Source organism: Dermacentor andersoni, chromosome 7 (genome assembly GCF_023375885.2).
Source record: "Dermacentor andersoni chromosome 7, qqDerAnde1_hic_scaffold, whole genome shotgun sequence".
NCBI lineage: Eukaryota > Metazoa > Arthropoda > Arachnida > Ixodida > Ixodidae > Dermacentor > Dermacentor andersoni.
Genome location: NC_092820.1, coordinates 15762467 through 15778738, shown reverse-complemented (window position 1 = coordinate 15778738; position 16272 = coordinate 15762467). Strand labels below are relative to the sequence as shown.

General features: G+C 46.9%; 1 protein-coding gene across 1 annotated transcript in view; it reads right to left on the bottom strand.

The window, feature by feature from the left end:
* The window catches only part of LOC126535548 (uncharacterized), a 101664-nt gene that overhangs the window by 54931 nt on the left and 30461 nt on the right, over nucleotides 1-16272 (bottom strand). The window contains exon 5 of the mRNA XM_055073157.1: nucleotides 9205-9401. Within this exon, the coding sequence (XP_054929132.1) occupies nucleotides 9205-9401 (197 nt within the window). The remainder of the gene's footprint in view (nucleotides 1-9204; nucleotides 9402-16272) is intronic.

The window sequence follows — 16272 nt, the reverse complement described above, 5'->3', positions numbered from 1 at the left end:
ATGCACTGATACAATAAAAGTTAACGACTTTAAAGAATTCCCATGTTCATATCTAGGCTCAAATCAATTATCCAGCGCGAACGCCAAGTAGTCAATGACACCCGTGTCATCCACTTGTTCCAAGGTCGGGACGTAAGAAATTTTTTCTTAGATTTCTGTTTTAGTTTGAACAAAAAGAAGTTCATGATCCGAGATCCCTTACCTACGCATACCTTGAACTTCTGGAAGCACAAGATCTAAGGTCAGTTGCGGTTCCCTGGAGACACGCGCGCTGTCCCGTACCGTGCGGTCGTGAGTAATTGCGATGTCGACAAGTGAATCAGAATGAGCTTGTTCCCGCGTCTCAGTTTCAAAATTTTGCCAGTTGTTGCCAGGTAAATTGAAGTCGCCAGTAATAATGAGCCGATTGCAGCGTCTTTTATTGTCATATAGGGTACGTTTGGATGTATAGTACGAATGAATGGTAGGTAGACTCTGCCACGAAGGACGGACATTTTCCCCAATTGCACACCAGCAGCTTTCGTGCGGCGGTGTACCACGTAGCCTTTTCTTAACTGGACATTTTCCTTCGTTACAGTCGCAACGCCTCTTAACCCTCGATCACGTCGTATTATCTTATAGCCAGGGGGAACTATTTCAGTCATCTTGTATTTCAGAACGTTGCCACGTTTCTGTAATGGTAACTACGTGCGTTTCGCAATTCACTAAAATGGCTGTAAGTCAGTCATTTTGTTGACAAGGCTCCAGGTATTTAAGGTAACTATTCGGAAATCATTGCGTTCTTGGTACTCTTAAATCCTTACTAGCCGCTAATGGAGCACTTTTCATACGTCACACCTTGACTCGGCTCTACTTTTCATTATCCCAACGGTACACGTCGGTATTGATTATAAGCTTTTCGTAATTAAGGCGTGCGCGATAACATTCTTTCCGTTCTTATTGCGCGGAATCCCCTCAAAACTTGCGATTCTCGACAGTTTCTTTAAATCAATTTTTTGCGACAGATATACGCCAGATCCTTTCAATATTTTATAATTTTTGATATTTTCCATTTCTCTGAAATTATACAGTTTTAAGATGACAGGCCGAGGTCGCTCACTTTGACGCATTCTGTGTATGCTTTCAACCGTTTAACGCCAGGTTTCTTATCAAATAAATCTGTTATCGAAATCAGTTCTCGCGCTGTTTCCTCTGGGCCCGGTCGGCGGTGAACGGGAAGGTCGTCGCGGCTACCAGTCGCTGCCAGGTCGTCGGCGATGTCCCATGGTCGTTACCCTAGTCGGGGGCGCATCGTGCTCACGCTGTATTCTTATATACCACTTGACGGTATGGGCATCGATGCTGGACATGGCCCGCTTCTCCGCAGTAGTTCAATAGCGGGCGGCGGTCGGAGGTGTGCCAAACGTCGGTCTTTTTGGGGGCTTCGCGCGGGCCGATGGTCAGGCGGGCTTGTGGAGGTGGCTTCTGGCGATGTAATGCCGTTGTCAAGCGGCTTTGAGAGGGGCCTGGAGGAGGAACGTGACGGCGGGTGGCAGCGCTGTATTTCATGCGTTCCAACTGAGGCTGCAGTGGTTCAGGAACTCGTAGTGACTGGTAAGGTTCTTCGCAGTCGACGTCGGCAAGTGACAGCACCTGAGGCTGCGCCTATGGGGGCATTCTCTGTAGTTCTTCGCGCACGACGGACCGGTTCCCGCCGGTCGTTAGAGCAGAGTGCATGGGTGTGATGATGTGGGCCCAGGCCTCAAGAAACACAGGGGTGGCACAATGAACAAGGCTTTAATGACACCGGGACGGGACACACACGGTTCGCTTCACGGTTGTCTGTCGCTGAGACAACCATGCACAGCGTCATTGTAGGATGACGTCTGATCGCGTATCGGTACTAGGCACTCACGGCACGAGGAGCCGCAACGATGAATCTGTATCAACGGCTGGCGCAGGGGATTGAGGCGCACGACGAGCCACTTGCAAAACAGCTGAGTCGAGACGTCTGCGCGCCACAGGGTTCGGAAGGCTTGGCTGCATCGGAACATGCAGGCGTCGAATGCTCACGCAGCAGTGGAGCAGGCCGGCTCAGGCCCACGGACAGCCCGACCTGCGCTCCCAGCTCACCCAGGAACACGGGCCTTGGGTAGACGGAGTGCGCGGCTCGTTGGGAACGAAAGCCGAGACCAGGCAGCTCAGGCTGGTCGCTTGCTTGCTGGGATGACTACCCCTTCAGCGCCAAACACCGGCTCTTTCTCTTCTTGGCCCATCGTCGCGCCACAACAATCACACACATTCGGCCGTGCAATTGAAATAGTCTCATCTCCTATCGCGTGCGCTTCTGCGCAGTCTGGCATCGAGCAGCGGTTGAATTGTCTGTTGCAAATTTCAAAGTCTTCTTATTCAACGACACCTGTGGCATAAATTTATGACGCTTGTGAAGGTCTGTAGGAAGCCTGCGAAATAGGTCCCATGTTCTAGAGCGGATTTTGTATTTATTTATTTATTGACAATATCTGCAGCGCCCAAACGTGCAACACTGAATCGCATTATTCCGTACATACATACATGAAAAAACGTTTGCAGACAGCGTAAACACTGACAGGTCAACAACACTCTTCGTTACACATCTAGAAAAAATAAAAGAATTGGATATTATTACACTTATTAATATGCAAACTCCGAAGGTCATAAGAAAGACATCAAATACCAAAGCGAAGAAAACACCAAGCTGCACCAAACAGCTTGTCAACGGCTTGTCAATACCGGTTCTGCCCTGGAATATGTTATAAAAAAGACACAATCTGAGATATTTCCTCCTATCTTCAAGTGGTGGCCAAGAAGATCATTTCAAAGTGTGGTAGTACTTTTTCTGAAGTAATAGTCGCCAGAAACGAAGTGGGCAGCAGGTTTCTGAGCACACTCAAGCTCATTATTGTTCTGCTTTGTGTAAGGATCCCATGCAGGACAGCCATATTATAAAATTGGACGCATATTAGTTTGGTATAACAATTCTTTCAGTTCATGAGGGGCTTGCTAGAAATTCCTTCTGATAAAGTTGGGTAGACGGCTGGCTTTAGATGAGAAGTACCGAACGTGTGTTCCGTGAAAGGTCCTTGGCAAATATAACCCCCTGATATTTATAATCTGAAACCTTAGACACTCGTTCACAACCTAGAAAATAGCTATTGATTTGAGGATGTATATTTTTCGTGAAGATGATTGTGTTGCAGTCCGACAGACTGAGGACAATTTTCCAATCGTGACGCAAAGAAATAATGTAATCGAGATTCTTTTGGAGCAGCTTCGAATCTGTTTCTCAAAAGATGCGCCGGTAGACACAGCAGTCGTCTGCATACAACCTGATTGAGCCGGACACATTTACTGGAAGATCACTGATATAGATCAAGAAGAGAAGCGGCCCTAATACCGACCCTTGGGGGACACCAGATAACACTGGTGCTTTTGATGAATTCGCTACATTTAGCACATCTGCCATTCGCACTGCTTTTGTCCGCTCAGATATGCCGTTATCCACGTCAGCAACTTAGTTGGTATGTTAATACAGAAGTTATCTGCCGTTATGAGATTATGTGACACAGAATAGATTGCTTTTATAATGTCCAAAAACATGCACTTCACTTGATTACTACTGTTTAGTGATTCGGCAATATCGTGAGTAAGTTCTATGAATTGTGTGTCGCATGAAAAACCACATCTGAATCCATGTTGAGTCCTGCAAAAAAATTATTAGTTTGAAGATAATCAATCAGCTCATGTAGATTATATGCTCAAGAGTTTTGCAGATTACGCTTGTTAGACAAATAGGTCTGTAGTTGCTGGTGCTTGCTTTAGTTCCAGTTTTGAGTACAGAAACTATCTTTGTCCGCTTCCAATCAGGGGATAGTTCACCTTGTTGAAGGTACTTTATGAGAAACGTTTTCAAGTAAGGCGAAATCGAAGAACCATAGTTTTTTTTAGATATGATTGAAAACTTTGTCTGAGTCAGGACCAGAAGCTCCTTTGATATTCTGTAGCAGTAAAGTAACACCATATTCTGTAAAGGTTATGTCGTTCATCTGCGTAAAATTGGAAGACTCTGGTACTTCTATAAACGTATCGGTTGGTTGTGAGAACACAGACTGGAAGTATGAATTAAAACGCTCTGCCTTTCTTTCAGCTTTTCCAGCATAGTTCATTCCATCGATAACATCCGCAATAATGTTTTTTGGTGCATTTTTTATCTTTTATGTATTTCGAAAGTTCCTTTTGGGTTTCTTCTGACTTTTTCATAAAGTTCTCCACGTACAGGCTTTGTGCCCCCGCGTTTCTTTACAAACAATCTTGTTTTGTTCTATAAACTTGGAATGAAGTATTGGGCTCGGGGACTGACCATATTTACGGAATAGACGAAGTCTTTTGTTCATCGAACCCCGGTTTCTTGTTCATCCACCGCTTATCGCTGCGGCGCTTTGTCAAAATTATATGGCTTGGGATGGGCGTCTGGGTTAGCGACATTCCATGCGGTGCTGATATTTAAGGATGTGAAAAGTGACTGGAATTCCGGGAAAAATGCATGCAGTGCATGTGAAATGGAACAATAGTCACAACGTTCGTAAAAGAGAACTTTATGCGGTTGAAAAATGCAACGACGCGCTGCAGCAGAGGATAATTTTGCCATAACCACTTCGTGGTCACATATGCCGGGAACTGTGATAGCTGAAGACAAAAAATCACGATCGTTCGTGAAAAGTAGATCTAGCACATTTGCACTGCTCGATCCCATTTTGTTGGCATCTTTACGAAATGAAACAGTGAATGAGCATCGATGAGCATCGACGCTCGAAGCCATGCTGCCGCACGTCACTGACGAAGAAAATTTTGACGTCGCTACCTATGTCCAGCGCGCCGAAGAAGCCCGACCGCTCGCCCACCTACGGATCAAGAACCAGCAGCGTACCGACAGCCGACACTACAACCTCCGACGACGCTTCGTCAAATACCAGCTGGGCGACCGTGTTTGGGTTTGGACCCCGATACGCCGATGGGGACTCAGTGAGAAACTCTTGCGACGCTATTTCGGACCCTACAAGGTCATCCGACGTGCTGGCGCACTGAACTATGAGGTTGTGCCAGACGGCATTTCGCATTCACAGCTGCGCTGCACACGATTTGAAGTTGCCCACGTGGTGCGTCTTAAGTCCTTTTACGCACGCTGACGAACTTCCTCTTATTGGTGTTTTTTTTTTTGCTACGGGTGCTTTTCTATATTACTTTGGTATATTTGCAGCATCGGGTCGATGCTATTTAGGAGAGGGGTATTGACATGTGTACTTGCTTATCTTTATCGGGTGACTACGTTTCACCGCCTAACAAATGTTATCGCACAGCACCGGACACGCCTGCATGTATCGGAAGTTTCTGGAATGTTATCGATGGTTCCATCTGATGGCTCTCACCGAGCCTTGTGTACTCTGATTGCACGTATACGCGACTCGAATGGTGTAGAACTTTGTGGAAGACACGCAGGTCCCATGGATTACTCTGGAACATTCGTCAACTGATGTATAAAAGCCGACGCGCTTGACCCGCTGATCAGATTTTCGCCGATCGCCGACTGTGTTCGCCGTTTTCGTTGAGCATTGAGTGTAGCCTGTGGTTTCTGGGCACAGGTTCAACGAATAACGTTAGTTTCGCATCGACAGATTTGTTGCTTTGTCCTGAACCGTCACTGCCACGTGACACTATTATTGGTCGCGTTTTGTCAGGTTCGTGACTAGTCAGCTCCATTCTACAGAGTTAGGATCAATTTGTGGTCACAGTTTCTCAGAGCAGAAAATAATAATTTTTGTTCGGAATCAGGCCAACTATCCTTTTGCGCATCCTCGAGGCCATAGAAAATCAAGTTATTTCTTCGAGACCTATAATCATGATCGTCATGCAATGCCTGGAATGTCGTACACGTGAACGTAAGTTTATCGCCGCCACCGACAAGGCTTTGAACCTCATCTTTTAGCGGGAGTATAGACGCCATGCTATCTTGAACGCACCTGATTTTTATTGTTCATTTATGGTTTGTTCGAGGGTCTCTCGAATTGAGCGAATTTCATATAAAAGTTCAGACTGCTTTTGTTGGATTGTGGGTATAGTGAAAATTATGTCGAACATTTGCTTTTCTTGCTCTGGTGTAACGGACCCTGGATTTTCCTCAACGTCACCGGCTAGCAACATTTTCTGGGTAAGGTACATTTCTATTAGACGCTTAACTGTCATGCACAACATTCGGTTCGGTATAAACGCAAAGCATGTATGGTGGGATCCACCGCCGACGTTTTGAATGATTTTTCATTAACACAGCGCTATGAAAAACCAACCTGAAAAAAAAGAAAGACGGCGAAATCGCCCAACTGCAATGTCGGCGCCGGATCCCGAAGTGGTTTGCCAGAAGAGAGCCTTATGTAGCTTAATACCCTCAAAGGCTGTCCAGGCTTACCAGTTGATGAATGTGGTGAGGAGCAATGGTGGTGATGTCGTGTCCAACGGCGGCCGGTCACACAGGCAAACCGGGCAGATTTCGTCAGCAGAAAAGCGCCCTCCGCAAGGAAGCACGTTTCCGATACTGTGTCTTGAATAACGGTAGTCATCCGCAGGAACTGAAGAAAAGGACGGCGTAAGCGTCCAGCTGCCATGTCGGCACCTGGTCCCGAAGTGGTTTGCCAGAAGAGAGCCTTATGTAGCTTACTACCCCATATGGTTGTCCAGGGTTACCAGTTGATGAATGTGCTGAGCAGCATTGGCGGTGCTGTAGCGTCCAATGGTGGCCGGTCACACATGCAAGCCGGGCAGATTTCTTCGATGGAAAAACGCCCTCCGAAAGGAAGCACGTTTCTGATAGGGTGTATTGAACGGTTGTTATCGGCAGCAACTGAGGCAAAAGACGGCGTAAGCGTCGAGCTGCCATGTTGGCGCCGGATCCCGAAGTGTTTTGCCAGAAGAGAGCAATGTGGCTTACTACCCTCCAAATTTGTCCAGGGTTACCAGTTGATGAATGTGATGAGGACCAATGGCAGCGCTGTCGTGTCCATCGTGGACGGAAAAAACGCCCTCCGGAATGAAGCACATTTTCGATACGGTGTCTTGAAGAACGGTAGTTATCTCGTTCAACTGAAGAAAAAGACGGCGTAAGCGTCCAGCTGCTATGTCAGCGCCGGATCGCAGTTTGTCCCGGTTTCTGTTTGGTTTGTGGTTGGTTGGATCCGGATTGGTTTGCAAACCGGATTCTCGGTTTGCAAACCACAGCGCTCGCGGCGTCTTTCAAGTGGAAGTATACATGGCCCTCATGCCTCAGCGTTCCAGTTGTTGAATGTCGAGATGATTTCAAAAACCTCGAGCTAGGTTTCTGGGTCGTCAGACGAAGATCCACGGAAAATAGGTGGCTCCCTTGGCTGCTGCATGAGGATGGCTGCAGGGGATGCTGCATCTCTCGTCGTGGGTGCTGGCTTGACGTTGGTTTTCCTGGTCCTCAAGGGTAGAAGTCCGTAATCCGGGAGCAGGTCTTGTAGTCTGTACCTAACCCGATGGTTTGGGGCGACGCTGGCGTTGTTTTCGTGGTTAGGACTAGGGTCACGGCTTTGAGAAAGTATCCAGAACATAAACGCTGAATCACCTCAACAAGACGTCGCGTTGTAGTGAGGGTGAAGAACCATCGTGGCACAACGCAAGTTACGAAATTAGCTGTTTATAGGGCAAACCTGTACCCAGCCAAACAAGTAACACTCAGCAGAATGATAGCGGCCAGCACACTCGCGGACAGTCGAAAATCTAATCTGCCCTTGGAGTGCTTCGGCTTGTGTTTATGACTAGTCGATGGTTCCAGCGTAATATCTGGGGTTCGCATACCTCCAAGAAAGTACAATGCTATTCACGTCGCACATGCAATCTAGTTAAACAAGGTTAAGTGAGAACATACATAACAGGTAGAATCAACGATGATATTACAGTAAGCCCAGATCATGCAGGCACGTCTTGTGCAGAGCGATAACATTAAGTTGTTTGACGGTGAAACGCAGTCCCCGGAAGAAGGATAAACAAGAACACCTGTCAATATCCGCTCGCGCTTAGCAACACTTACTCAAATGCACCGAGTGAATTGAGTACCCTTAGACGCAGACATACTAGGTGGCTTTAAGTGTGAGGAAGTACGCACAGCTATCGGTGAGCGTGAGTCTGCAGTTTCACATATTTTGCTGACATATTTTAGAGCAATGTTTCTACTAGAAACGGTAACGCGTATACGTCATACACGTAAGGTACATACTCATGTATGCTCGTCAATTATTCCTAATAAAAATAAAGTGGCGCAAAGAACAAGCCGTAGACAGAAGAAACGGAAAACTGGGTAAATTCACCACCCTCGGTTTACTTTATGCACACTTGAAACTGCGCATTTAGCAGCAGTCTACCGCTATTCTTTTGACCGCAGACCGAAATGAACATCAGAAATACATTCCTTTTGCAACTAACAAAATGAATGGATTAATGTGTTGAAAACGTATAGCAGTGCCTTTGTTAGGAGCTCAGAAAAGTAAGAATGTTAGCAACCAGAAGAGCAACTAGGGTGGCTTGAATCAACTAACACTTGCGGAGACGACGTGCAGAACGTCCCGAGATGGACATCATACTGTGGTCCAAGTGAGTTTTCGACAAAGATTTATCGAATAAAGTTCTAGACCAAAGTAGCCAGAAAGATTTTCACTATTACATGTCCAGCTGACCCTAGCAATTCTATATTTAGCATCCTAATTTACCTCGGCTGCTGTACTTCACTGTTCAAGGTGCATCTTACTGAAACATAGGGCCGCTTGTGTCACGCTACAGCTGCAGTTGTGAAAAGTATTACACCAAGGCAAAATACTCAAGCAAGCAGAAAGAATATGGGACACGATAAGCGCCAATTTAATCCCTGAAACAGCCAGAGAAAGCATTCTCTTCACTGCACTAACCTTAACTGCGCGCTTTTTTCAAGTAAATAAAATCCGAAATCAGTGAAAACGAACAGTGAAGGTGCTACATGCAAGAAATCAGTCTCGCCATTCCGGCTAAAAAATGTTTGATTGTAGCAAGAGCACTAAACGCCAAGCAACTTACAACGGCAGTGACTCCTTGCTATCAAGTTTCCTTTCTCGCCAAAGTGCGTGTCGATGATGTGCAAACACTCACGTGACGGTGTGCGAGGCCATCTCGTGTCCCTTGGAATATAGAGTCTGCACTTGGCCGTAGTCGGTCCACTCATGCGACACGTAGAAGGTTCCGCGGATCGGGCAGCCATTGGGGTTCCTGCGGCCCGTATCGAAGATTTCCGTGTAGTGGTCGAAGTTCAAATCGTTCACGGCATCGTCGAATGTAAGAAGCACCACCTGCACACAACACGTCTCTTTCTGTCTTTGCTGTGGTCAAGAGTCAAAAGTCGCAAAAAGGCATCTTGTCAAGAAAGCTAGTTTCCACCAAATATTAAGGTCACAAAAAGTTCTCTCGATTGCAATATTTGCAGTCCTGGGTGTGTACCGGTCGAATTTACTTTGCTAAGGTGGTCGAGCAATTGTACGCTAATAATGTGCCGGAAAACAGCTCGAAACAATTCGATACACCTTTATTTGAGTCTTTGATCTCCGCGACAAACACCACTGTAATACTTATCTGCCTGACAGCGAGACCGCGCTAGCGCTACACATGCTTTCTCTCCAGTGCAAAGGTAGTATAACAAAACGAGAGGCCAGAATGGGAACACAAGGTACACAGAAGCTAATTTACGAGAAAAGGGCACACAACATAAATTTTTGTATCCACCGGCGTGCCACAAACATGACACACAAAGTAAGCAATCCACGCATGTCAATAAGACATGCTCAGAACAGCAATAATTTTGCCTCTTGACGGGACTAGTCGCTAATGTTTAAGAAAGCCTACTTCTTTCACAAACGAGAAGTGCTTAGGGATGAATAGTGAAAGTCCGCGATATTCAATCATTTCCGGATGCCTTAGGGACGCACATGCTCTGATGCTACCTTTTGGGGTCTAACACATCATGGTTTTGGTATGCAGGAAATTACGAGTGCGCGTCGTTGTGTGATAAATTTTGGCTTTCAATATCAGTTCAGCGCTTACTGTAAACGGAAGCCCAGCTTATCGCTACATGTTATGATGAATTTGTTGTTTTATGGCTCAAGGGCCAAATATGACCAAAGGGTGCCATGCTACATGTTGCAAGTTATAAGAACTGGTCGTATGGTGCAGGTAGCGGACTGCTTCTGTGCCCAAGAGAAGGGTGTTTCAAATCAAACTTCCATACGCGTCCTTTTTTTAGCAAGATCATCTTATTCATGCATGTTTGCCATTGAAGAATATAGAAAAGCAACAGTCGAAGAGGACAAAAACGGGAAGACTTTCATTGTTCCTTGCCCTTTATGGGCCATCAACTGTGGCACTTTTCAACTCCTTGAGCGAACAGGTACCTTAGTATAGGAAGCCAGGGGCGCGATAGGAGATCGTTGTTGGAAACGCCCGTTCAGTTTCACCTCACGCGAATGGCCTAGGCCGTGCCGACAGGTGCGGCTGACGACGTTGGCGCGGCATAGGCCAGTCGCGTGAGGCGAAACTGAACGCGCGTTTTGAACAACGATGTCCGATCGCGCCCCAGGTCGAATATGTTTGCTTTGGCTAGCTGAAACAGCCTGAAATATATGGATGACACGTGTTTAGCGCTGTTTTAGAATAATGATCGCCATACTTTGAAGCAAAGTTGTCTAGTGCGAGTTACGCAAGCCGGGCTTCACACGCTAGCTTAGCTATTCGCTGACGCAATTCCTAGTGATACCAATGAAAGCGCGGACTGTCTAAACGGAATGATTCTGCACAAATAACATGTGTTGGTAGGCTGATAACATACAGCCATGTTCCCGTAAATGAGATAGCTGTCTTATGTAGTGCTCAGAAAACCAACAAAATGCGACGAAGTACGGACGCAGCGTCCGCAAGGACTATGGTACCACACGTTTCACTGCTTCAATGGCCTCTACAATCGCAAAGCAACTTGCAGAGATGCCATTGAACAGCACGTCCTAACGCATAGAAATGAGGGTAAGTCATAAAGAGACTTAGTGGTGGTGCATATTGTCAAGTTGTGGTGACAAAAAAGAACCCAGTAGTAAAACTTAATTATCAAACGATCCCTTTATTGGGCAAACTTGTGCCAAGCAGCACAAGGAACATTGAAGCACGAGCGGCGAGCAAAATGTAAGCAATGCAAAAACACTTGTGTACCGTGCATTGGGCGTGTCGTGGAATAAGAGACGGAGAACTTTTAACTTATGGAAAAATGACAGACATCCATTCGCTTCCAGCGCATCAATAAGACTCCTTTATTTTTGACTTGAAGATATGGGAAAGGGGAGAGAGTAGAGAGAAGGGGAAATTCATAATACACCGTGCCAAACAGGCATTATTGCACCCCGCATGTGCAAGAATCCGCTCCAGACCTGGAAGGCACCACCGCACCGCTGGTCGCTGTTCGCAGATTGTGCTCGCCAGTAATACACGCAGGTTGAGGGGTATCAAGTGTCCGGTGCCTCTGGGGGGGGAGTACTCCTTGCTACATTGTCGGCGGCCCTCAGCTCGGGAGCGGGGGTCTTTTTCTCCAGAATGGAGGGTATACAACAATCTGCACCGGATGAGCGAACTATTATTGAGCTCATTGCTCCACAATCTCCAAGAGATACAGAAGCTGTATCGGTCACTTCATCTCGGTTCCCCCATTTAATACCAGTTTGCGGGACCGCACCCTGCTATCTCTACCCTTAAATGTTTCCTTAATTCTGGCGGTCTTCCACATGTAGCGTTTCAAGCGCTCTTCCCTCAGGAGCACCAAGGCGCCTTCCTTCAGATCATTCGAAGTCGTTGGTCGGCACATATGTGCCGATCTGAGCTCCAATAAGTAGTGTTTCCGCCACCGTCTCCAGAAATCATCGGCCATGGCAGTCCGGTACTTCCAGCGTCGTGAGGGATACATGCCACCGCCAGGAATTTCGTCCGGCAGCAGGTGTGGAGGAAGAGTCTTCAACTTTCTTCCGACAAAGAAATGCGCCGGTGACAGTGGTTGTGGCTCTTGAGCATCATCATATATGAAAGTCAAAGGGCGTGAGTTGATCATGGCCTCCACCTCATAAAGAACGGTGGTCAGTTCTTCGAATCTCAAGCTGCTCAGACCTAACATCTTTCGCAATGCTACTTTCACAGATTGCACCATCCGCTCCCAGAATCCGCCTCACCAAGCTTGTGGTTCAACAATAAACTTCCATCGATCTGGTTTCCGGCGAAGTATGACTGCAATTCCTCGACTTGCAACAGCATGAACATGGCCTTTAGATTCCTGGCTGCACGCTTGAATGTGAGCGCGTTGTCCGAATACACCGTCGAGCGAATTCCACGGTGTGCCACAAAGCGCCTAAACGCCGAAAGGAAGGCTGTCGCTGACGAGCTCAAGGTGGACGGCACGTGTCACAGCACAGGTGAAAGTAGCGATGTAGCATTTTTTGCTGTCGCATGACTGTTGACAAATCAAGGGCCCTGCAGAATCGATGCCAACGGTGTCAAACGGGTTTCCCTTTGTCACTCTGTCAGCTGGAAGTGGTGCTACTGGTTCCGTAGCTGGAGGGCAACTTTGTTTGCGACAAACAAGGCACTTCTTGATAACTTTCTCTACGGCCTAACGTTCTCGGATAATCCAATACGATTCTCGCAGCTGTGCTAGAGTATCGCGCACGCCCGTGTTCTGCATTCTCAAGTGTTCCTTCCGTATGAGCAGTGACGTGAGGGGGTGATTGCCAGGGAGAACGATGGGATGCTTAGTCTCTTCGTTGTTATCACTGAATTGCAAGCGTCCACCAACTCGCAGGAGGCCGTATTTGTGAAAGTACGGGTTGAAACGCAAAAGAGGAGAGCTCTTGTGCAACGGTCTTTAATTCTTCAGGTTTGAAATGTCGTCGCTGAACGCATCTTCTTGAGCATTAGCCAACCAGTATCTTTCGGCGCTGATTACTTCTTCAGCTCGTAATGGGCCGATCGTCCTTCCTTCTTTGTTGTGGCAGTTGTCGACAAAGCGGCGGACCCACGCGGTTACTCGCACGACTCTGCTGAATGAACTATAATTCTCAACATTGAAAATTGCCATGGATGACGATGATACTATGGGCATCACCGTCACCTTTCGCTCTTCCATTTGGCACTCCCCAGCCTTCGAGCTAGGCTCACTTATCGTTGGCTAATGCGTGTCATCCTCCTGAAGCCAACGGGGTCCTTTCCACCACAATTCGCTTTCCCACAGGGCCGATGGGGGAATGCCGCGGGTGATTAGGTCAGTGGGGTTGTCTGAACCTGGGCAGTGTTTCCAATCCCTGGGATCTGTCAGCGCTTGTAACTCTGAGACTTGATTTGCCACGAAGGGCTTCCATCTGGCAGCGTGTCCCTTGATCCAGTACATAGCTACTGTAGAGTCAGTACAGAGGATGGTAGCAACGTTCTTCAGATCCAAGGCCTTAGCAACGTAGTGGCCTAGTCGCGCGCCAACAAGGGCTCCCATCAGCTCCAATCGGGGTAGCGAGAGGCTTTTCAAAGGGGCTACTCTTAGTTTGGCCATGACCAAGCTGACACTTATTAGTCCGAACCGAGACTTGGTCAGGATATATGCGACAGCACCATTGGCCTTCAGGCTTGCGTCACAGAAAACATGCACCACTTTCTCCGTATCATCGTTTTTAAAGTCTACCGCTATCAGTCTTAGAATATACCCTCCTTCAATGCATGGAAGCTCCTTACACCAGCAGTCCCACTCAGGCTGCAGTGTTTCAGGCAAGGGGTCGTCCCAACCAATTCGCAACTCCCACAACTTATGGTACATTACCTTTACGCATAATGTTGTGGGAGCAACATATCCAAAAGGATCGAAAATTCTTGGCGAGACCTGCAGCACAAATGTCTTGTTGCCGGTTCTTGCAAAGAGGAAAGCGACGAGTGAAGTTAGGTTATATTCAAAGTGGTCAGTCTGAGCATTCCAACCTACTCCCAATACCTTTGTAGCTGCAGCATGTCCAGGATCAGCATTCGTTCTTTTCACATTGCCATTTTCTAAAAAGTTGACGAGATCACGGTCGTTCGGCATCCACTTGTGTAGCCGCAGCGCTGCTTGAGACAATATATCTTTTGATTCCTGGCACAAGACTTTACCGTTGTCAAGGCTGTCAACCCCAGTTACAAGGTGGTCCACGTGAAGATGCTTGCGCAGGATACCCGCAGTTTGAGCATACCGTTCCGGCAGGCCTTCAAGATGATGTTGCAACGTTGCAGCCAAGAGAAATGGGCTCAACGTGACACGGAACGACACGCGAGTCATCCTATAGGTCACTACAGCTGGAAGTTCTTCCCCTCTATTTGGCGTCATAGCGTACCAGGGGAACTGCACAGCGTTCCGATCGCCCTCTGATAGTGATATTTGCAGAAAGGCCTTTTCAATATCCGCAACGGTGGCGACGTTGTGAGAGCGGAAATTGATTAGCAGTTCAATGAGCTTTGGTTTTAGGTTTGGGCCACTTTCCAAAACATTGTTCAGTGAGAGGTGATTTTTGCCACTTGATGATACATCGAATACTACCCTCGGTTTTGTCGTCGGGCTTTCGTGACGAACTGTTGATGTGGCAATAGAGCAGCGGAACTTCCGACGTGCCGTAATCCTTGCTGGCTGGCTCTACATAGCCCTTTTCTATGTAGTCTCTTATGCAGGCGTCGTATTCCCTAATCAACAAATCGCCTTCCAAGAGGCGCGTTGTCTGGGCTTTAAGACGCCTTGCTGCGCACTCGTAGTTGTCGCCAAGCTCGTAAACCATCGAATTCCAAGGGAACGACATCTTATAGTGGCCATTCTCAAAGTTGACGATTTATTTATAGTGCTGAAGGACCGCGTCCTCGTGACGAACTGGCTCAGGTTCCTTGATGCCGATGTGCTCGAGCTCCCAGAAAGACTTTAGCTGTGCTGATATTTCCTTTTCAATTTGTTCATTCACTCGTATCCGCATCACGCCAGCAGCGGAGGAACAGACTCCTGTTGACTTCCTTATGCCGACCTGGCCCTGAACTGTCCATCCCAATACAGTCTCCACTGCCATCTATTTGGAGCTGAGACGCTTAGTGGATCCCCTGACAATTTCCCACTAATGATCAGTGCCTATCAAAAGGTCAATATTTTCACTTTCGCCGCCTTGCGAGGCGTCTGCGACTTGGAAGCGATATCTTGAAAGTTGAAGTAGAACAGAATTTGATAGAGTAGCCATGATATCTGCACAGATGCAAGGAACTTCCAGCGCTTCCACTCGCACCCCTTTTCCGTCGTACTGGCTTTTGGGCCAAAGCTCCGCTCGACTCGTTTTTATTTATTTATTTATTTATTTGATACTGTCAACCCCGTTGTTGGGGTCATTACAGGGAGGGTGATGTGTCAAGAATACATGATACATAATTTTCTTTCTATGTAACATACAAGTGCACTGGCGCTCTTGGAAGTTAACAAAAGCAAATAACAGTAGTTATACAAAGAAAAGTCAGCGAAAGTGCTCGCAGCAACAATTTAGTATACATTCTCGTAAAAGAAAGTATCCAACGCATTTTCAAATTCGGCAGAGCCCTCGTTGCTCACAACTGCATCAGGCAATCTGTTCCACATTTCAATTGTGTCAGGAAAAAAGTAGAAACGAAAAGCATCAGTACGCGTTAAATAAGGTTGAATAGCTCTGCTATTGTTTAGACAATCGCATCTCCGTCCTGGGGGTTGTAGATATAGATCCTTGTTTATTTTCGTTCGCCCACTCATGATTTTAAAAAGAAACTTTAGCCTATGCTTACTTCTGCGTTCCTCCAGAGGCTCTAGTTCACACGATTTTAACAAGGCTGTAACGGACTCCATGCGTCGGTATTTACCGCATATGAAACGGACTGCCAATCTTTGTATTCTTTCTATTTTTGCTTTCAGGACTTTCTGATGAGGGGACCACACAACACAAGCGTACTCCAAGACTGGTCGTACAAAAGTTTTGTAGGCTGTTAATTTCACGTCCCGTGTAGCGCATTCCAGTTTTTTCTTTAAAAAGTATAGTTTTTGGTTTGCCTTAGAACATATATTATCAACGTGTGAGTGCCATTGCAATGTGTGCATAATACTGACTCCTAAGTATTTGAAAGAAGCTG